This window comes from Mesoplodon mirus, assembly GCF_964341445.2.
Source record: "Mesoplodon mirus genome assembly, chromosome: 7".
Classification (NCBI taxonomy): Eukaryota; Metazoa; Chordata; class Mammalia; order Artiodactyla; family Ziphiidae; genus Mesoplodon; species Mesoplodon mirus.
The window spans coordinates 86,798,621-86,820,588 of NC_138983.1; the positions used below are offsets into that span (position 1 = coordinate 86,798,621).

Consider the following 21,968-nt stretch of genomic DNA (forward strand, 5'->3'; position numbering starts at 1 on the left):
AAAGCAGGCGATGGCCCGCATTGGCCCTGGGCCATAACGTGCCGACCTCGGGTTAAGACCTTGGGATCCGGCGTCACACAGACTCTGGTCCGGCTCCCGGCTCTGCTCCTTCTCTGGGACCCTGACGAGTGTGTCATTTCTGTGCCTTGTCTGGAAGACATAGGGATACTAACAGCCATTTCTTAGTCTGTGAGAAGTGGGTGAGATAGTGCACGTGAAATGCTGGGAACACTTCCTGGTCCATAATAAATGAGCATAAAACATTAGCCATCAGGTATGATCACCATCGTCAAAATAGAAGAAGAAAGGGGGCAACTGAATTTGTCCAGGAACGGCAGCAATATCCCTGGTAAAGAGTTAGTGGATGGACTTCCCTGGGGGCGCAGTGGTTAAGAATCCCCCTGCCAATGCAGGGGACAGGGATTCGAGCCCTGGTCCAGGAAGATCCCACATGCCGCGGAGCAACTAAGCCCATGGGCCACAACTACTGAGCCTGTGCTCTAGAGCCCGCGAGCCACAACAACTGAGCCCGCATGCCACAACTACTGAAGCGCATGCACCTAGAGCCCATGCTCCGCAACAAGAGAGGCCACCGCAGTGAGAAACCCGCGCACTGCAATGAAGGGTAGCCCCCGCTCGCCGCAACTAGAGAAAGACCGCGCGCATCAATGGAGACCCAACACAGCCAAAAATAAATAAATAAAATAAATAAAATAATTAAAGAAAAAAAGTTAGTGGAGCCAGGGACTTCCCTGGCCGTCCAGTGGTTAAGATTCCACGCTTCCAATGCAGGGGGTGCAGGTTTGATCCCCGGTTGAGGAACTAAGATCCTGCATTGGTGTAGCCAAAAAAAAAGTTAGTGGAGCCAAACAAGCAAGGAAGCCAGATAACTGAAAATGCAGTTTCTCCTATTATCAGTGGCTTTCGTTTTTACCCACATAATGAATCATCCCCTGTCAGCGTGTGAAATTGCAGGTTGGACTGGGAATTGCAAGACCTTCATTAACCGCTGGGCAGTGAAGGACCTGCCTGGGCTCTCACGGCCCCACGATGCTTCGTGCTATTAGGAAAAGCCTCCAAGGGACTCAGGAGAGCTGGCTTTTAATCCTGTCTCTGGATCTATATGACTGATGCTTAACCTTGGGGAAGTCACTGAAACTCTCTGAGCCTCAGTTTATGCCATGATAGGGGTGGTCCCAGGGACCTCTATAAAAACAACTGAAGGGGGAAAGGGGACCTGGGATTAATGAGTAGCTCCTTGGCAGAAATTGGAAATTGAAGCTCAGAAAGGTAAAGTCAGTTGCAGCTGGCATTTCAACTTGGGTCCATCTAACTCCAAAGGCCTTGCTTTCTCGATTGTGTTCTGCAGAGCTTCCCCATTAAAGCAGCAAGGAATATTGGCCGACAGAGGGCGCTCTTCTCGCAAGACAGGACGTCATGACATTGCAGGGACAGAAGACAGTATCCAGGAGCCACGTGGGAGAGTCTGGCTGGACTGGGAACAGGGCAGAGCAGGCTACAGGGAAGGCCAGACACAGGCCGTCATGGGGATGGGGGCTGCCGCCAAGGAGCTGTCAACCCCCTCATGGAACAACTCGGCACGTCATTTGTGGCGCCTGGCTTCCTTTTTCATTCTGGCCATTTCCATCCGTTTTGCCGTATTTCAGAACAGAGAAAGACATGATGGATACATACGGGTGACGTGGGTTTCCTTACTCAGCTGCCTTGTAAGAACGGCGCCACTGTGACTAGCACAGCTTGTTTCCACACCTCCTTTCCCAGAGCTCAGAAAGCACGAGTAAAGGCAACAACATACAAAACCCACAGCACGGCAGCACACCTGACTCTGGGACTTCAATTTCCCACGCCTGGTGCCAAGACTCTACGGGATTAATCAACGGTTGCTTCAGGGCATTGCAGATGGCCCTGCGGGTTTTGTCCTGCACAGTTTCAGTGGGCGCCATCCACATGGACTACGTTGTGAATGGTGACCCTGGAGTTGTGCAATATGGCAGCCCTAGGTTATACTTTGATGAGAGAGCTATAATTTACAAAGTATGGTCCTGGGGGCTTCCCTGGTGGCGCAGTGGTTGAGAGTCCACCTGCCGATGCAGGGGACACGGGTTTGTGACCCGGTCCGGGAAGATCCCACATGCCGCAGAGCGGCTGGGCATGTGAGCCTTGGCCTCTGAGCCTGCACGTCCGGAGCCTGTGTTCTGCAACGGGAGAGGCCACAACAGTGAGAGGCCCGCGACCGCAAAAAAAAAAAAAAAAAAAAGGATGGTCCTGGGCACAACCTGCTTGCCAATGCACTTTGTCAAACAAGAGTTTTTCTTTATATTTTTCCATCTTGTATGTTATTCTATGGGTAATTTATCTGCAAATATATTTATCTGCTAGCGGGGGCAGGTCTTGGGAGGTTTCCCTGTCCAAAAGGACACTTACAAAGGAGGCATCTTGGCTGCTCCATGCTGGTTTGCTTGACTCTAAAGCTGAGGGTTATCATGTGCTTATTAGGTGCCAGACGCTGGACTAAGCAATTTACGCACTTTGCCCACTTAATACCACAGTCACTCAAGGTGGTAGGAACTATTGTTACAGGAGTGGGGACCGAGGCTCTGAGAGGTAGATGATTTGTGCACGTCCAGTATAAAAGCCGGTCAAGAGCAGGGCTGGGACGGCGCTGGAGTCAGCCTGACCTCAGGGCACGTGCTCTAACCACTGTGACATCTGCACACACATCTGGATTCCTAAGCGCCCCGCACCTCACCCCCCTCCCCCAGTAAAATGCTGTCACACCCTCCTCTGTTGGTTAGGGTCACCACAACACCTGAACTAAATGCTTTCATTTGGGAACTCTTTGTCGGGAGAAGAACAGTTCTCATCATACTTAATCTGTATGATATCAGGGCAGTCCTCCGTGGAAACTCCATCCAAGGAGGAAACACAGCGCCCTCACCAGGGACCCCAAAATCAATTGGAAACAAGAATAGGCCTGAAGCAAGAGGGCCACGAATTTTTTTAGAAAAACTGGGCTTCAAAATATTTGATGAGAGATGCTCTTCAATACCTCTCCCTTTTTCCCCTCTTCCTTTCTCTTCTTTTAAACAGCCAGCAGGTTGGAGTCATCAGGAAGTGCAATTTGTAGGAAGGTGTCAGTCAGTCCACAGGCCGCCCTCACACGGACGCTGCAAAGGACCCCTCCATGAATATGAGCGTCATGGATGGAAGCTTCTCAAGCTGGGGATGCCCCGGCAGAGAGCGCTTTTGAGAAGATGGGGTTGGGGAGAGTCCTGCAAAGTGCCCTGGGCACAGGCCAGGGGAACACTTGTGCAGCTGTCTGCAGTCAACCGAGGAATGAAGCAAGGTGCAAGTGCGTGTAGGAATAAGAATTGAAAAAATCCGTGTATATTCGAGTGACCGTGAGAGTATGCTTTCCTCGGTGTGAAAACCAGTCAAGGCTACTGCTCCAGCTAGCATCAGACTAAATGGTTTTCTCCCCTCCTTTTTCCACAAGTGGGGATAGTGTTTAATTTGCACTGACAAGCTGTGTGGCCCTGGGGAAATTACTTAACCTCTCTGAGTTTCGGATTCCTTGTCTGTAAAATGGGGATCATGGGAGAACCCATCTCATAGGTTGCTATGAGCGTGAAATAAGGGAGAGCAGGTGAATTGCTTAGCACAGTGCTGTTCATGTCAGTGATTCCTCCTGCTGCTCTCCTGGTTTCTCTTCTTACAAAGCATCTTCTTCCGTCTTATCTACTCAAGGTTAGAGGTCGTCATCACTGTTTCCCACAATTATATAAGAAGCACCTTGTAAAATAAAGTCCCCATTCCATAGTTGTACACCCGTGTTCATAACAAACTTACTCAAAATGGCCAAAAGGTGGAAGCAACCCAAGTGGCCATGGATGGATGAGCAGATAAACAAAATGTGGTGAATCCATACAATGAAATATTCAACTGGAATGAACCATGAGGATATCATACTAAGTGAAATAAGATGATCGCAAAAGGACAAACAATGTAAGATTCCATTTATATGAGGAACCTAGAATAGTCCAATTCACAGACACAGCATGGTGGGAGGGGAGGAAGGAAGCAGGGGGTTTGATTTGATGGGCTTAGAGTTTCAGTTTGGGAAGATGAACAAAGTTCTGATGATGGATGGGGGTGATGGCTGCACAACAGTGTGAATAGATTTAATGCCACTGTGAACTGTACACTTAAACATGGTTAAGATGGTAAATTTTATGTGTATTTTACCATAATTTTGAAAATTAAAAGTTAAAAACAAACCCCAAAATGAAATACCTCCAAGGTTTCTCCGAGGTTTGGGGTGATAGAAATGGATGAAAGTGTTCTGAAAGCAGGTTGTGGTGATGGCTGCACAACTCCATCAATATATTCAAATTGATTGAATTGGACACTTCAAATGGGTGAAGTTTCTGTTATGTAAATTGTACTTCAGTGAAGCTGTTAAGAGCAAGCAAGCAAACAAACACATGCTGTGATCCGGAGGAAAGTTTGGAGGATGAAGGAGCTGTTCACTGTCTTGATTGTGGCTATGGTTTCACAGGTGTACCCATATGTCAAAGCCCATCCACTTACAGACTTGAAACATGTGCCGTTTATGGCATGTCAATTATGTCTCAAGAAAGCTGTGTTTTAAAAAGGCAGAACAGTATTCCATATATAAACAAACTCCTTATAATATATTAAACTCCTTATAATATATTAAACAATATAATTAATTAAACAATGCCTCCTTTGGATGGAAATTTAGGTTTCAAATTTTATGCCCCTATCAATAATATTTCAATAAATATCTTTGTAGGAAAAAAAAAGAAAAAAATGCAGATATTATTTGCTGCTCCCCTATTCTTCTCCCCACAGGCAAGCCACAGAGTCAGAATTTCCCAGGGAGGGGGCCTGGGAACCTGTAATTTTACTGAACATTCCTGAAAATTTCTTGGAATCAGACATGTTGGGGCACATTGAATCAAACTTCATGAACTTGGATTTTCAGGCTTGGGAGTGTGAAATCCCCTTTTCTTTGATCCCTAAAAATTTCTGTAAGTGTTCCATACAAATGATTCTAAATTTCGGTTTCCCTCCTATTGGCGGTGCATCAGAATCATCAGGGAGCTTGTGAGAATGCATATTCCCAGGCCCTACTCCCAGGGAGGATGTGTATGGTTGCCAGATTTCGCATAAAGAAATGAATAAATCAATATATAATAAACTATAGGGTGTCCGTTAAATCTGAAGCTCAGATAAACACCAAATAATTATTTTAGCATAAGTGGTTCCTTGCAATAGTTGGGCCACACCTGTACATAACAATGATTTGTTGCTTCTCTGAAATTCAGATTTAACTGGGTGTCCTGTATTTCTTCTGGGAATCCTAAGTATGAGTCCTCAGGCCTGGGGTGAAGCCCAGATCTGCACTGTGGGTCTGCTCCCCACGTGCTTCTGACGAGGGGGATCCTTAGAACCCATGTTGAGAACCCCTGATCAGGTCAACACCTTCTGGGTCAGGAGCCCCTCCTCAGGGCGGCCAGTGGATCCCAGTGCATCCCACAAGTGAGCACACTTTAATGTTGGCCCAAGGAGGAAAAGGGGGCTGAGAAGCAGCAGGACAAAACTGTCCCAGGTTTTCAAAGCCAAACGTGGTGGATGCGGTGTCACGGGCCCTGCAGCCTGAGGGACGGTGCTGATCTTCTCTGAGTGAGTATTTAGGGCTGCCTAGGGGACCCACACCCCAGGATTCTGTCTAGATTCTCTAAACTTTATTTATTTATACCCAGCCTCGTCCCCGAAAGGACTTTAAGCCTCGGAGGTCTCAGTCCATGCAGCGTTCTTGGTGCTGGGGAGTGAGGTTAACACGCCGTCTCTCTGGGACACACACGACAGGTATTAATTGTGTGCTCACCACGAATGGATATTATTCTGGGAGTTTTACAGTTAGAACCATCTCATTTAGCCCTCGAGATAAGCCTGCAAGGTCATTGCTGTCGTTGGCCCCATTTTGTAGATGAGGAAACCGAGGTTCCGAGGGGTCCAATGGCTTGTGCAAGAGCGCACCGAGTAGGCCAGTGGCAGAGCTGGGGTTCTGACCCAGGACTGTGTTGCTAACCAGCCCCCATCCTGCCTCCCTACTGAACCAGATACTTCTGGTGACTGAGCTTTGCTGGGCGAATTTTGGCTTACGTTCCGCTTAACCTGGGGCCATACCTTAGGTCCTGATCCCGGGAACATTTCTGATACGGTGTGATAACAGCTGGCAGGCCTTGAGTGTCTACTCCGGCCAGAGACTTTGACTTTTTATACATAGATACTCTCTCAACGCCCTGTACCGCTGAGAAGACCAAGACCCAGGCACGCAGAGAAGCCTGGCCGAGGTCGCAAAGCTAGGAAGTTGCAGAGCACTGATCTGCCTAAAAAGGAAGCATCCATCTCTGCATCTTCAAAAGCACACACCTGCTTTCCACCTCCCCTCGCCAAGCTTCACTTTTCAGGAAAACGCTCTCGCTCCGGGCTGGTCGCTAGGCAACCCTTGCATGTAATTCCACGAAATGCCCAGAAGAGGGCGCGAGGACTCGCTCTCCCCGGGCACCCACGCGATGGGGCTGAACTTCGCAGAATCGCGAAAGGAAGAGTGACGCGCTCCAGACGAACTCCACCTGTGGCCGTACCCGAGCCCTAGGCTGCACGGAAGGTGACACAACACGGCACCTCTGCACCCCACCCCACCCCACCCCCGCAGGGGCCTGGACTCACCGAGGCTGGGTTTTCGATTACCAGTTCGTAGGTCAGCCCTCTGGACCCAAACCTCAGGATGTCTCCGGGTAGGAGCTTCACAGCCACGTTCTGAATGTGGCACTCATTGACGAACGTGCCGTTGCAGGAATTGAAGTCGTGGAGAACAAAGCTGCTTTCGGCCTCATTATATTCAATGAGTGCGTGATGGTTGTCGACGTCTGCAGACTGAAATGCAGAAGGGGGACAGTCAGAGCCAGGAATAACAGGAATAACAAGGAATAACTAGTGCCGCTGACACTGGGGGCCCCAATGTGCTAATCACTTCATCTGGCTGGACAGTCACTGCAATCCTCATTTTAAGAGGAGGATGCTGAGGGTCAGAGAGGTTAAGTGACTTGCCTAAGGCCACACAGCTAGTGAGTGGAGGGTCACCAGACCCTGACAGCAGACCCAGAATAGATGCCCAGTTTTGGGGTAGGGCGTCAGGCAACACAGAGGCAAGAGGTAACTCGGGGGGAATTGGCCAGGAATTGGCCACTTGATAGTTCTCTGATCCCATGCCAGTATCCTTTTGGTTGTCCCGAGTGGCAAGACAGCAGAAATGGCCCAACACAAACCAGAAAGGTCAGTTGGCAAGTGACAACTGTCCATTTACTGCAAGTGTTAAAGTTCAGGGGAGGTTTTGTAATAATTGTTGTTTGTTCTATTCATTTTTAAAATAACATGTTTTTTGTAATAATGCAGAAAATGAGAACTAGAGAAAAACACAAAGAAGACATTAAAATCACTTAGACTCCCGTCCCCCAGAGGCAGGCACCGAGAACACGGTGGTTCACATCCTTCCAGTCTTTTCTCTATGCTTACAATCTTTTTAAAAAGTTTAAACACAATTGAGCTCACACCACAAAACATAGTTTTATAACTACCTTTTAAAAGCCTTGGTGTACAATGAAGGTTTTTCCCATGTGTTTAATTATTACTGTTGCTTCTTAAAAGCTAATCAGAATTTATCTAACCAAAGATGATCTATTTTTCAATAGGGGCCCTGGTGTGACCACATTTCCCTCAAAAGAGAGAGACCCCAGACAGTGATTTGTCAGTGGCGTCAGAAACCTCCTGTGTAACCACTTTAATAAGAAGAATGAGTAAAACTCGGCACCAAGGAGGAAATATCACATCCCCCCCTGGCCCCGGCGCCCTAGACTATGGGCTGCAGGGCACGTGCGAAGTCCTCTGTCTTCTCAGGACACTGCCTATGAGCCATCCACTCCAGCCTGAGACTTTGCAAATATTTTCTAAGTCACTCTTCTCAGAGTGCCTCATCCAACTTTCATAGAGAGTACTTGGACTTAGAAATCTATACTGATGTCCCACAATATAATTATAACCAATAGCTTATATTAATAATAGCTTATAGTATATGAATAGATAATAATATAACTGCATATATTAGTAGAATATATTAATGACACATTATGTGTAATTACACAAATGCCAGGAAATTTGCTAAGTGCTTTACTGCATTATCCCGTTTCATCTTCACAATAATTCAAAGGGATAGTTCCTCATTTAAAAAAAATTTAATTTTTTATTGAAGTCTAGTTGATTTACAATGTTGTGTTAGTTTCAGGTGTACAGCAAAGTGATTCACTTATACATATATATAATATCTATTCTTTTTCAGATTCTTTTCTATCACAGGTTACTGCAAGATATTGAATATAGTTCCCTGTGCTGTACAGTAGGTCCGATAGTTACTCATTTCTTAGATGAGGAAACTGAGGCATAGAACGATTACGTGTGCCCACAGTCAGCCACTTTGATTCGCTTGGCTTGTTCCCAGGTTTGCCTGATTCAAATGACTGTGCCTTTACCCACTTTTCAAATTCCTACCAAACACTTTGGCACTTAAAATACTGAAACACAAGAAGAAAGCAGGAGTAGCTCTATTAATTTCAGGCAGAGCCAACTTCAGAGGAAGGAAAGTTATCAGGGATAAAGAGAGGCGATACATAGTGATGAAGGGGTCGATTCTCCAAGCAGACATAACAGTCCTTCATTGTATGTACCCAACAATAGAGCATCAAAGTATGGAAGGCAAAAACTGATAGGACTGCAAGGAGAAGCAGATGAATCCATCATGGTAGCTGGAGACCTCAACAGCCCTGGGTCAGTGACAGGCAGACCCACCAGGCAGAAAATTAGTAAGAATGAAGTTGAACTGAACAGCACTACCATCATCTGGATCTAACTGGCAACCACACAGCTTCATCCCACAGCAACAAAACACACATCCTTCTCAAGCTCCCATGGAACATTCATGAAGCAGACCACATTCCAGGCCACGAAATATACCTCAACAAATGTAAAAGAATAGAAATTATGCAAAGTACGTTTTCAGAACACAGTGGAATTAGGCTAGAAACCAATACCAGAAAGACAGCTGGAAAATCCCCAAATATTTGGAGATTAAACAACACACCTCTAAATAACAGATGGGTCAAGGAGGGAGTCTCATGGGAAATAAAAATTTATCTTGAGCTAAATGAAAATGAAAATACAACCTATGAAAATTTGCAAGATGCAGTGAAAGCAGTGCTTGGAGGGAAGTTTATGGCATTGAAGGCATACATTTGAAAAGATCTAAGCTTCCACCTTATGAAACTAGAGAAAGAAGAGCAATATAAGCCTACCACAAGCACAAGACAAGAAGCAATGAATGAAATAAAAAGCAGGAAAACAATAGAGAAAAGTCAGCAAAATAAAGAGCTGTTTGTTTTTTTTTTTTTTTTTCTTTGTAAAGATCAATAAAATTGACAAACCTCTAGCAGGATAACCAAGAAAAAAAGAGAGAACATACAAATTACTCAAATCAGAAATGAAAGCGATGGCATCACTACTGATCTCATGGACACTGAAGGGATAATAAAGGAATATTATGAATAATTCTATGCCCACAGATTTTATAACTTAATGAAGTGGACCATTTCCTTGAAAGACACAATCTACTGAAACTCACACAAGGAGAAATAAATACTCTGAATAGACTCATATCTAGTAAAGAATTTGAATCAATAATGAATAACCTTCCAAAATGGAAAGCACCAGGCCTGGATGGGTTCACTGGTCAATTCTATCAAACATTAAGGAAAGAATGATATCAGTTCTAAATAATCTCTTCCAGAAAATAGAAGAAGAGAGAACACTTCCCAGCTCATTCTGTGAGGCCAAGCTTATTCTAATAGCAAAACCAGATAAAGATATTGCAAAACAGGAAAATTGCAGACCAATACCTCCCATGAACATAGATGCAAAATCCTCAACAAAATATTAGCAAATTGAATCCAGTGATGTATAAAAAGACTTCTACACCACAGTCAAGTGGGATTTATTCCAGGTATGCAAGGCTGGTTCAACATTTGGAAATCAATTAATGTAATCCATCACATCAACAGCGTAGAGAAGAGAAATCGCATTATCATAACAGTAGATGCAAAAAGAGCATTTGACAAAATTAAACACCATCCATGATAAACTAACAAACCACCGAACCACCACAACAACTCTGGGCAAATTAGGGATGGAGGGGAACTTCCTCAACCTGATAAAGTACATCTATAAAAACCCTAAAGCTAACGTCATATTTAATGGTGAGAAACTAGAAACTTTCCAATTAAGATCAGGAATAAGGTGAAGATGTCCCCTTTCACCACTCATTTTCAACATTGTACTGTATGTCCTAGCTAATGCAACAAGGCAAGAAAAGAGAATAAAAGATAGATTGGGAAGGAAAAAGAAATCTTCTTTGGTGAGGTGTTTGTTCAGATCTTTTGCCCATTTTGCAGATGGCATGATTGTCTATGCAGAAAATCCCAAAGAACCGACAGAAAGCCCTCCTGGAACTAATGAGCAATTGTACCCAGGTTGCAGAATCCATGATTAATATACAAAAGTCAATTGCTTTCCTATATACCAACAATGAACAAGTGGAATATGAAATTAAAAACACAACACCATTTACATTTGCACCAAAAAAAAAAAAAAATGAAGTACTTAGGAATAAATCTAACAAAATACTTAGCTATATGAAGAGGTATATGAAGAAAACTACAAAATGTTGATGAAAGAAATCAAAGTAGTCTAAATAAATGAAGAGATATTTCATGTTTATTTGAAATTCCTTAATGATGTATGATGTTTAACATCTTTTCATATGCTTATTTGACATCTGTAGATTTTCTTTGGTGAGGTATCTGTTGAGCTCTTTTGCCCATTTTTAAGTTGGGTTGTTTGGTTTCTTATTGTTGACATTTAAGACTCATTTATATTGTTTATTTATTTATTTTATTGAAATGTAGTCGATTTACAATGTTGTATTAATTTCTGCTGTACAGCAAAGTGATTCAGTTATACATATATATACATTCTTTTTAAAATATTCTTTTCCATTATGGTTTATCACAGGATATTGAATATAGTTCCCTGTGCTCTACAGTAGGACCTTGTTGTTTCTCCATCCTGGATGTAACAGCTCACATCTGCTAACCTCAACCCCCCACTCCATCTCTCCCTCAACCCCCTCCCCCTTGGCAACCACAGTCTGTTCTCTATATCCATGAAGACTCATTTAGTTTGGATACATGCTTACAGCATCTTTCTTCATAACTGCCAAAAACTGGAAGCAACCAAGATGTCCTTTAAAAGGTAAATGGATAGACAAATTGTGGTACATCCATACAATGAAATACTAGTGATAAAAATAAATGAGTTATCAAATAACAAAAAAGACATGGAGGAATCTTAAATGCATATTGCTTAGTGAAAGAACCTAGTCTGAAAAGGTTACATACCGTATGATTCCAACTGTATGAAATTCTGGAAAAAGTAAAACTATAAGGAGAGTAAAAGATCAGTGCTTGCCAGGGGCACAGGGGCTCTGGGGCTCAGAATGCAGAGGAGGGGCACAGGGGATTTCAGGGCAGTGAAAATATTTTTTATGATACTGTAATGGTGGATACTTGTCACTATACATTTGTCAAAAGGAAAGAACGTACAACGCAAAGAGTGAACCCTAATGTAAACTATGGACTTAGTTAATAATAGCATATCAATATTGGTTCATCAGTTGTAACAAATGTACCGCACTAATGCATGATGTTAATAATAGGGGAAACTGTGTGTATTGGAGGGGTGGATATATGGGAACTCTCTGTATTCTCTGCTAAAATTCCTGTAAACCTAAAACTGTTCAAAAAAATAAAGTATTAAAAAAAATGAAAACACATTAGTTCTTTGGAAAATGTCACCCACATCATCTTCATCACCATTGCCATTGATCTTTGTGTCCTTTGAACCTTTGATAACCCATGAATGAGAGAAATTCTGTGTGTTACATTTTGTTTGTCTCTTGCCAGGCTTCACTGCTTTCAGTTCCTCAAAAACTGTCAAGCCATTATTAAGAAATCAAAGCAAGCAGGAAGTTTTAAATGACTCCACAAATTTGGGTGAGCCTCTACCACATGTTAGGCCAGGAGACAGCTTCCTAGTTTGGCCCTATAATATCACTCGCTCCCTTTACTTGGAAAATTGCTAAATGCTGCTACTGGACAGACGCCCTGCTGCTAATACAGACTGACTCTCTAAGCCCCAGCCTACTGAGCTGTCCAACTATGAGATGAACTGTTATTTATTTATTATTATTTTTATTATTATCCTTATCATCCTCTAACATATTTTGAGGGCTTCCTGTGAACTGGGCCCTGCTGAAGCATTTTGTGTGCATTTTTATCATTTAATCTGCATGACAGCCCTAAACAGGGACTCTATTATTATCTCCATCTTAGAGATGAAGAAGCTGAGACTCAAAAGGTGAAGTGAGAGGACAGCATTACCTTGATACCAAACCCAGACAAAGACACTACAAGAAAACTACAGACCAATATCTCTTATGAACACTGATACCACAATCCTCAACAAAATAGGAGGAAACCGAATTCAACAGCACATTAAAAGGATCATACACTATGACCAAGTGGGATTTATTCTTGGAATGCAGACTTGATGGTTCAACATATGAAAATTAATCCACGTAATACATCACATTAACAGAAAGAAGGAAAAAAATGGTCATCTCGATTGATGTACAAAAAGCATTTGACAAAATGCAACACTCTTTCATGATAAAAGCACTCAACAAACAGGGAATAGAGGGAAATTACCTCAACATAATAAAGGTCAAATATGAAAGGCCCACAGGTAGCATCATACTCAAAGGTGAAAGACTGAAAGCTTTTCCTCTAATTTCAAGAATAAGATAAGGATACCTGCTCTTGCCACTTCTATTCAACAAAGTACTGGAAGTCCTAGCCAGAGCAATTAGGCAAGAAAAAGAAATAAAGGCATCCAAATTCGAAAGGAAGAAGTAAAATTATCTCTGTTCACAGGCAACATGATCTTACATGTACAAAATCCTAAAGAGTCCATGAAAAACCACAACCCTCCTAGAACTAAAAAATAACATTCACTAGCAAAATCGTAGGACACAAAATCAACACACAAACATCAGTTGTGTTTCTATATGCTCACAATGAACAATCTGAAAAGGAAGTTAAGAAAATAATTTCATTTATGATAGCATCAAAAAGAATAACATATTTTGGGATAAATTTAACCAAGGTGGTAAAAGATGTGTACACTGAAAACTACAAAGTGCTGCTGAAAGAAATTAAAGACACAAATAAATGGAAAGACACCCTGTATTCGTGGGTTGGAAGACTTAATATTGTGAAGATGTCATTACTACACAGCAGGATCTACAGATTCAAAATCCCAACAGCAGTTTTGGCAGAAATAGAAAAATCCATCCTAAAATTCATATGGAATCTCAGTGGGCCCCAAATAGCCAAAATAATCTTGAGAAAGAAAAGCAAAGTTGGAGGTCTCACACTTTCTGATTTCAAAACTTACTGCATACAAAGGTACAGTAATCAAAACAGTGTGATACTGACATAAGGTCAGGCACATAGGCCAATAGAATAGAATAGAGAGCACAGAAATAAAACTTTGCATGTATGGTCCAATGATTTTTGACAAGGGTGCCAAGATTATTCAATGGGGAAAGAACAGTATTTTCAACAAATGATGCTGGGAAAGACTGCAAAAGAATTAATTTGAACTCTTACCTTACACCATGTATAAAAATTAACTCAAAGTGGATCAAAGACTTAAACAGAGTCTAAAACTATAAAACTTTTAGAGGAAAGCACAGGAGGAAAGCTTTATGACATTGGATTTGGCAATGCATTTTTGGATATGATACCAAAAGCATAGGCAGCAAAAGTAAAAATAGATAAATTCAACTATATCAAAAATTAAAACTTCTGTGAATCAAAGGACACAATAAACAGGGTGAAAGGCCATCTAGAGAATGGGAGAAAATAGTTGCAAATCACAAATCTGAAAAAGGGTTAATATGAAGAATATATAGAGAACTATAACTCAACAACAACAACAAAAAAGAACCCCCAAATAACTTGATCAAATATGGGCATAGGACTGGAATAGACATTTCTCCAAAGAAGATATATAAATGTCCAACAAGCATATAAAAAGATGCTCAACATTACTAGTCATTAGGGAAATGCAAATCAAAACCACAGTGAGATACCACCTCATACCCATTAGGATGGCTACTATCAAAAACAAACAAACAGCAACAGAAAATAACAAGTGTTGGCAAGGATGTAGAGTAGGGGGACACTTATGCACCGCTGAGAATGTAAAATGGTGCAGCTGATATGGAAAACAGTAGAGCGGCTTCTCAAACAATTTAGAATAAAATTATCATATGATCCAGCAAGTCCACTTCTGGGTATATACCCCGAAGAATTGAAAGCAGGAACTTAAAGAGTTATTTGTACACTCATGTTTATAGTAGCATTATTCACAATTGCCAAAAGGTGGAAGCCACCCAAGTGCCCACTGACCGATGATTGGATAAGCAAAATGTGGTCCATCCATACAGTGGAATATTATTCAGTGTAGGAGGAAGGAAATTCTGACACATGCTACAACATGGATGAACCGTGAGGACATGATGTGAAATAAGTGTCACAAAAAAGCAAATTTTGTATGATTCCACTATGTGAGGTACATAAAGTAGTCAAGCTCATTGAAACAAAATAGAACGGGGGTTGCCAGGAGCTGGGGAAGGGGAAACGGGGAATTGTTCTTTAATGGGTACAGTTTCAGTTTTGCAAGATGAAAAATTCTGAGGCTGGTTGCACAACAATGTGAATAACTTACAACTACTGATCTGTACACTTAAAAGTGGTTAAGACGGTAAACTTTATAGGTATTTTACCACGATTTAAAAAATGGCTAAGATGAAGGGACTCACTCAACATCAGGATGCTGGCCCAGGGCAATGTCAGGGTTTGAACCCAAGGCTAATTCCAAAACTTGTACCTTTGATTTGTACCCTGTGATTTTCAGAGTAGAGAGTGATTTAATAATGAGAGAGGAGACAGGCAGGACCTAATATAGAAAACAAGTGCATTTTTTAAGGCTCCTGCATTGAAAATGTCTTTAAAAAGTATATAGTGAGTCCATAAAATATTGAGACGTTTAAACTTCTATTAACAATGACCATCTGCTCTGATGACCCCTGTGCTTTAAGGAAGCCTCCTCGGGAAGCTGACTTAGTTATGACATTGCCCTGAGGTTCACTGACATTGTCACTGAGGTTCGACGTGTACCTGGAACCGTCCTTTGGAGCTAGGTTTCAACCTTGCATCACCTGGCACTGGGAAGCCCCATCTCAGACCATAACCTCCCACTCCCGGCCTTCCTTATCCTCTGTCTCGTCCTCTCCTTGAGTCACGTAGCCTTTGCTCCCTGTTTGCTCCCTATGGGTAATGCCCTATGCTCACCCAGCCTGGGCCCTGCTCAAGCTCACCAGCTCCTTCAAGTCCATCCCGGCCCCCAAACCCTCCTGCCACCCTCACACTTCTGTCCTGAGGCTGGCCCAGTGCCCTTTGGGCCCCCCAGACAGCAGGTCCCTGCTCTCAGGCTTTTCATTCTACTTTGACAACAGCCTCCTAGGTCTTCACCTCCTGCACCTGCCTGCATCCTCCGTCTGCTTCTCCCGACCCTCCTCCATCCCTTTACACGGCGCCCTCTGCCCAGCAGGCCCACCTGTGCGGCTACATCCATGGGCTGATGGGCTCCTTGCCTCTGGTTTCTGGTTGGGTTTGGCCAATGGGGGGGTTAGAGATCAGAGCAGGGAGGAGAGAGCTTGGGGTACTTACTCCCCTGGCTTCCATTCTCTGGGGCCACACAGCTTCCCTCAGAGGACTCTACCCAGCCCTCGGGGTCCCAGGAAATGCCCCTGCCCCTCACCCCTCAGCTCTGGGGGTGGGAACAGTCCTCACTCATACTAGCTCTGGGCCCTGCACTATCATTTGAGGTTTCTCTGAGCCCTGCCCACTCCCTATGGAGTCCCTTCAGGAAACTCCCCTCCATCACTCCACACCCCTGTGAATGTGCCTTCAGCTCCCTGCCAGGACCTGGACTTCCCAGGCATGGAGAAGCTCCTAGATGGGACCTTCAAGGCTTCTCTTAGCTGCCAAGGGCCTCCGGGTGGTCCTGCCTTCATCCCACCCTGGTCTGGTCCCTCTCCTCAACCATCTCCTCTTCTGCATCCTCACCTTGACAGTATAACTTCCGTCTAACCTGTGAACGTGCTCACCACCCCCTCGGCCTGGAAACACCGCCCCTTCCCCCTTCCTTTCCTTTATTGTCAAATGGCTTCAAGAGGGTCCTCTCCCACTGGGTCCTCAACCCACTGCCATTGCCCTCGGGGGCCTCCTCGGGCTCTCGGCCTCCCTGTGACATGTGACACAGTTGTCAGAGAGAGGCACGTGGCCTGGTGGTTCAGGGGTTGGGGGAGCAGGGCAACGTGGTGGTTATTAGACTGGGCTCGAGTCCAGCTCTCCTACTTCCTAGCAGGGTGACCTTGGGCAAGTGATACCTCAGCTTCCTCATCTGTAAGGTAACAAAAGGACAGTCTTATAAGCTACTGCTGACGTATAAATGATATAATACATACTAAAGCACTTAGAAGAGAACATAGGGCAAATGGGAAATGTTCTCTATTATGAGCAAGAGGATGGGCTCTGGAGTTAGAAAGCCTTGAGTTCAAGTCCCACCTCTGCTACCTTCCAGCTGTGCAGCCTGGGGCACGGTTCTTTGCTTCTCTTTGGTTGCTCCCTGAGCAGCAAAAATGAGTTTGATAAGCTGGGCTTCGTAGGATTGACAAAAGGTACTGCTTGGTGACATGTTCAAAGGAGTGGGATAACATTTTTGAAATTAACTTGTGTGTGTGTGTTTGTGTGTGTGTGTTTTATCTATTTCTTTTAACCTTTTGGTTCTAGGCTATCCCATCCCCCAGCCCCATCCCCCCACTGCCTCCAGAAAGGGATGTAGTGCAGAAATAGTAAAAAAAAAAAATGGGGTTTTCAAAAGAATAAGGATATGAGGAAACGGCCAGGCACTGGTGAGACGACGGGTCTGGGATTGGAAGGAAAGAAGAAGCTTCTCTGCTTCCCCGTCAGCTGGATCCTTCCTCCCCGGTCTCCCCGGGAGAGCCCTGTGGACCGGCAAGGCCTCAGGAGAGGCTGGTCCTGAAATCAGACTGCCCGAGCGTGGTGCCCAGTGCCCCAGCCTCCCTCTGTGACCTCAGGCAGGATACTCAGCCTATCTGTGCCTCAACGCCCTCATCTGTAAAGTGGGGCAAACAACATTAACCTCCTAAGGATGAAATGAGTTAATACACTCGAGAGTGAAAAGAACAGTACCTGGCACAAAGCAAGCTGTCTCTGTGATGAATACCCTCAGCCTGGCAGCAGCTCTCTGGCTCCCTCACCTCTCTGACTGCTTCCAGGTCTCCACGCCGGGCTCCTCTCCCCTCAGATGTCCGTTTCCTCCGCACTCTGTCCATGGGCTGGGGCCACTGTGCCACCCCCTCGATTCGCAGGTGTGTATTTCCAACCCCTGGTTCATCTCCAGACCCCAAACTGCCTGGCTGCTTCCGGGATGTTGAGGTGCTCACTCAACCAGTCCTGCTTCCTCCCCTCTTGGTAACGGTATTATCACCTGCCAGCTCATCCAGCCATCTTTCTCCGTGGCCTGTGGCATTGATCCTACTGATTCTTCCAGAAAGCTCTCAGACCAGTCCCAAAGCAACGGTCCAGTCAGGTGGTAGTATTAATGTGGTGGGCAGAATGGTCTCCCAAAGATGCCCATGCCCTGATCCCCAGAACCTGGGAATATGCTCCATGACGTGGCCAAAGGGACTGTGCCGATGTCAAGGTTACTAATCAGTGCTCTTAAAAGAGGGAGACTAAGGACTTCCCTGGTGTTGCAGTGGTTAAGAATCCGCCTGCCAATGCAAGAGACACGGGTTCGAGCCCTGGTCCGGGAAGATCCCACATGCCATGGAGCAACGAAGCCCGTGTGCCACAACTACCGAGCCTGCGCTCCAGAGCCCACGAGCCACAACTACTGAGCCCACGTGCCACAACTACTGAATCCGCGTGCCTAGAGCCTGTGCTCCACAACAAGAGAAGCCACTGCAATGAGAAGCAGGTGCACCGCAACAAAGAGTAACCCTCGCTCGCTGCAACTAGAGAAAGCCTGTGCTCAGCAACGAAGACCAAACCCAGCCAAAAACTTTTTAAAAATTTTTTAAAAAGTGGGAGACTATCCTGGGTTATCCAGGTGGGACTAATTGAACTCCACCAGTCCTTATAAGCAGAGAACTTACTCTGGCTGGATTGGAGAGATAAGTGGTGTTTCTTGCTGGGCCCCCACTTAACAGCCCCAATGCTCCTCTTCCTGGGAAAGCACCAGGTCAACGTTTCCTCTTTACCCAAATCCCCCCCTAGATGGCACCACCTCAGTCTGTTGCATGAATGAGGATCACAAGAACATTGATCTCACATTTCACTGACAACCCCCATTCTCCATTCCACAGGGTGGAATTTCCCTAGCTTAGTCAATTATCTTGTTATCTCAGTTAACTGAGAATTTCCAATTTAGATATTAGATGTTCCCAAAGCTAAATTTACACTCAAAAAGTGAAGCTTCTGTTTTTAGAAGCTTGAGTCAGCTCAGTCTGAAACTCAGCCCCACCTCCCCCGTCTAGCTGTGTGATTTGGGCCAGTTCCTTAACCTTTCTGAGTCCCATGTCCATGTCATCAAATGAGGATAATAATGATAATAGTAGTTCTCACCCGCACAGGATTTGTTTTGTGGATATAATTCTATAAATATATATACAGAACATACATAGATGATGTATAAAGCCATGTGAGATACAGTAAGTAGTCCAGAAATGTATGCTGTAGCTCTTTGTATTATGTATGCTATTCAAAAGATTATGATCTTTCTTTCATCTCACATCCATCAGAATGGCTAGTATATAAAAAAAAAGGGAAATAACAAGTGTTGGTTAGGACTCAGGGAAAGTGGAACCCTTGTGCCCTGTTGTGAGAATGTAACTTGATGCAGCCACTATGGAAAACAGCATGGCAGTTCCTCAAACAATTAAAAATAAAATTATCATATGATCCAGCAAGTCTACTTTTGGGTATATATCCCAAAGAACTGAAAGCAGGGGCTTGAAGAGATATTTATACACCCATGTTCATAGCATTGTTTGCAACAGCCAAAAGGTGGAAACAACCCAAGTGTCCATCAGTAGATGAATGAATAAACAAAATGTGGTGAATCCACACAATGGAATATTATTCAGCCTTAAAAAAGGAAGGAAATTCGGACACATGCTACAGCATGGATGAACATGGACATTATACTCAGTGAAAGGATATTATACTCAGTGAAAGAAGCCAGTCATGAAAAGACAAATACTGTTATGATTCTACTTATATGAGATACCCAGAGTAGCCAAGGTCATAGAGACAGAAAGCAGAACGGTGGTTGCTGGGGGCTGGGATGGGGGGACAAGGGGAGTTGTTGTTTCATGGGTGCAGTTTCAGTTCTGCAAGATTCAAAGAGTTCTGGAGATGGATGGGGGTGATGGCTGCACAACAGTGTGAATATATTTAATGCCACTGAACTGCACACTTAATAAAAGTGGTTAAGATGGTAAATTTTATGTTATGCATATCTTACCACAATAAAAAAAATGAGAAAAATGAGATCACGATCTAGCCCTTTCCTCTGAACTTTTTCCTCTTGGAAGCCCTCCATCTGCTGGTGAGAAACTAGTCCCATCAATTGCTGTGCTGGGTACTGACCAATGAAATCAGCCGCCAGTTCCCAAACAGGGGACAAAACAGTCCCTGAGGACTGGTGAGACCAGACAGGTGAACCCCCAGAGCAAGGAGCACTTGGGGAGAAGCCAGGGGTGAGGTGGGGGTGAGGGGGGAGGATGGGAGCACGACCCAGGCAGGAGGACAAGCGCGATGCAGATGGGGAGCCAGCAAGTGCACCCTCCCAGGCCTGTTTCATTCCGTGGATTTCCCCACAGAGAGTCCACCTGTCACCTTCTGTCTCAAAATGCAGGTGTTCGCTTAGAATAAGAGAAATGTGAATTGAAATGACACAGGTACCATACTTCACCCCGTAGATCAGTGAAGATCCAATGGGGGGTCAGCACCCTAGGCTGGGGAGGGAGTGGGAGACGGGCGTCCACTGCTGGCAGGACACCACATCCGGAAACCTCTGGTGGACAATTTGGCCATGCCCATCAGAGTTACAGCTGTATGTGTCCTTTGACAGAGCAGACATACCTGCACGTCCGTGAAATGATGCAAATAATAGGAGAATCCCAACAGCCTTGTTTAATAATAATAAACAAGATTATGGTGTAGGCTCTGGTTCTTTTCTGAGAGGGAGCCCAGAACTGGCAGGGGCCAGGAAAAGGGACGAGAGTCATCCGGCTGGATGGGATCTGGGGTGTGTGTATGAGATCAGTCTGGCTTCACGACCCTCAGATCCCACGCTAGAAGGGCTGACACAGGCTGGAGAGATGGCTCCACCCATGAGAAAGGAGATGGCTGGCAGGACACTGATCACCGAGGGTGAGGGGTGGACACCAGCATTTCATCCCCCTGTCATGTCTGTTCTTTCTTTTTCTCTTCCATCTCCACCCTCGTAGCTGCAGCCCTGCACTGACTTGGGCTGTCCTAGAGCTCAGTCTTCTAGGGATCCTGGGACTTCCCCAGGGTGGGACTGGGGGAGTCCCTGGGGAGGGGTAGGGTCAGTCAGCCCTTCATTGTTTACCCTTCGCTTCTCTTTTCCTCAAAACAAAGTTTATTGAAAGAATACACACACACACACACACACACACACACACACACAAGCAGGAGTTCTGCTGATCAAGAACGGAGAGGGAGGGAGCACTGATGGTGGGGTTCTCAAAGTGTGGTCCTGGAGCCAACTCCAGGGGACTCCATTCCCCCCACCTGAACCTGGGGAGCATATAAATGTGAAGATTCCTGGGCCTTACCCCAAACCCACTGGGTCAGAATGCCTAGGAGTTCATGTTGAACAACCACTCTTAAACATGTGGAAAATCCAACAACCACTGGCTTTGGTGTTTCTTCATTCTGGAAGAACTGAGTCCCTTTCTCAGCACAGTTTAAATAACAGCCACATCCAACTCTAAAGATTACAGTTTACAAGGCACATCAAATCATATAAATTATAACTTGCAATGTTTAGCTGTGAAATGAGCAAGGCTGAGGCTTTTGAGCCATGTAAAATGGGAGAGGGGAGATTGTGAATAGAGCTCCTGATGTCTCGCCTGCACACAGCAGCCGGGATGTTCACTGGCAGGTCTCCCCCTTGTTTACAATCCTTCAAGCCTTCTTCCCACTGCTTTTCAGATAAAGATCAAAACCCTTATGGTGACATGAAGGAGGCCGACTTGTCCCTTAGCCCTCCTCCTTCCCACTCTGACTTCTGGACGCCCTGGTTTTCTCTCAGTCCCTTGGGTTCACAATATGCTCTTCCACCCCAGGGCCCTTGCACATGCCATTCCCTTCTCCTTTTGTCTAGTTAAGTCCTCCTTGTCTTCCATATTCCTTTCCTTTACAGCCCCAATGTTGGAATGGAATTAGTCACACCTTTGTGGGATCATTTGACTTATTTCTCTCTCTCCTGGCAGCTTCCTGATG

General features: G+C 44.7%; 1 protein-coding gene across 1 annotated transcript in view; it reads right to left on the minus strand.

Moving 5' to 3' along the window:
* Nucleotides 1-21,968, minus strand: part of LOC309808850 (forkhead-associated domain-containing protein 1-like) — a gene marked incomplete at both ends in the record, with an annotated part of 409,265 nt that overhangs the window by 382,914 nt on the left and 4,383 nt on the right. Inside the window, one exon of the mRNA XM_082629422.1 lies at nucleotides 6,784-6,990. Coding sequence (XP_082485548.1) covers nucleotides 6,784-6,990 — 207 coding nt within the window. The remainder of the gene's footprint in view (nucleotides 1-6,783; nucleotides 6,991-21,968) is intronic.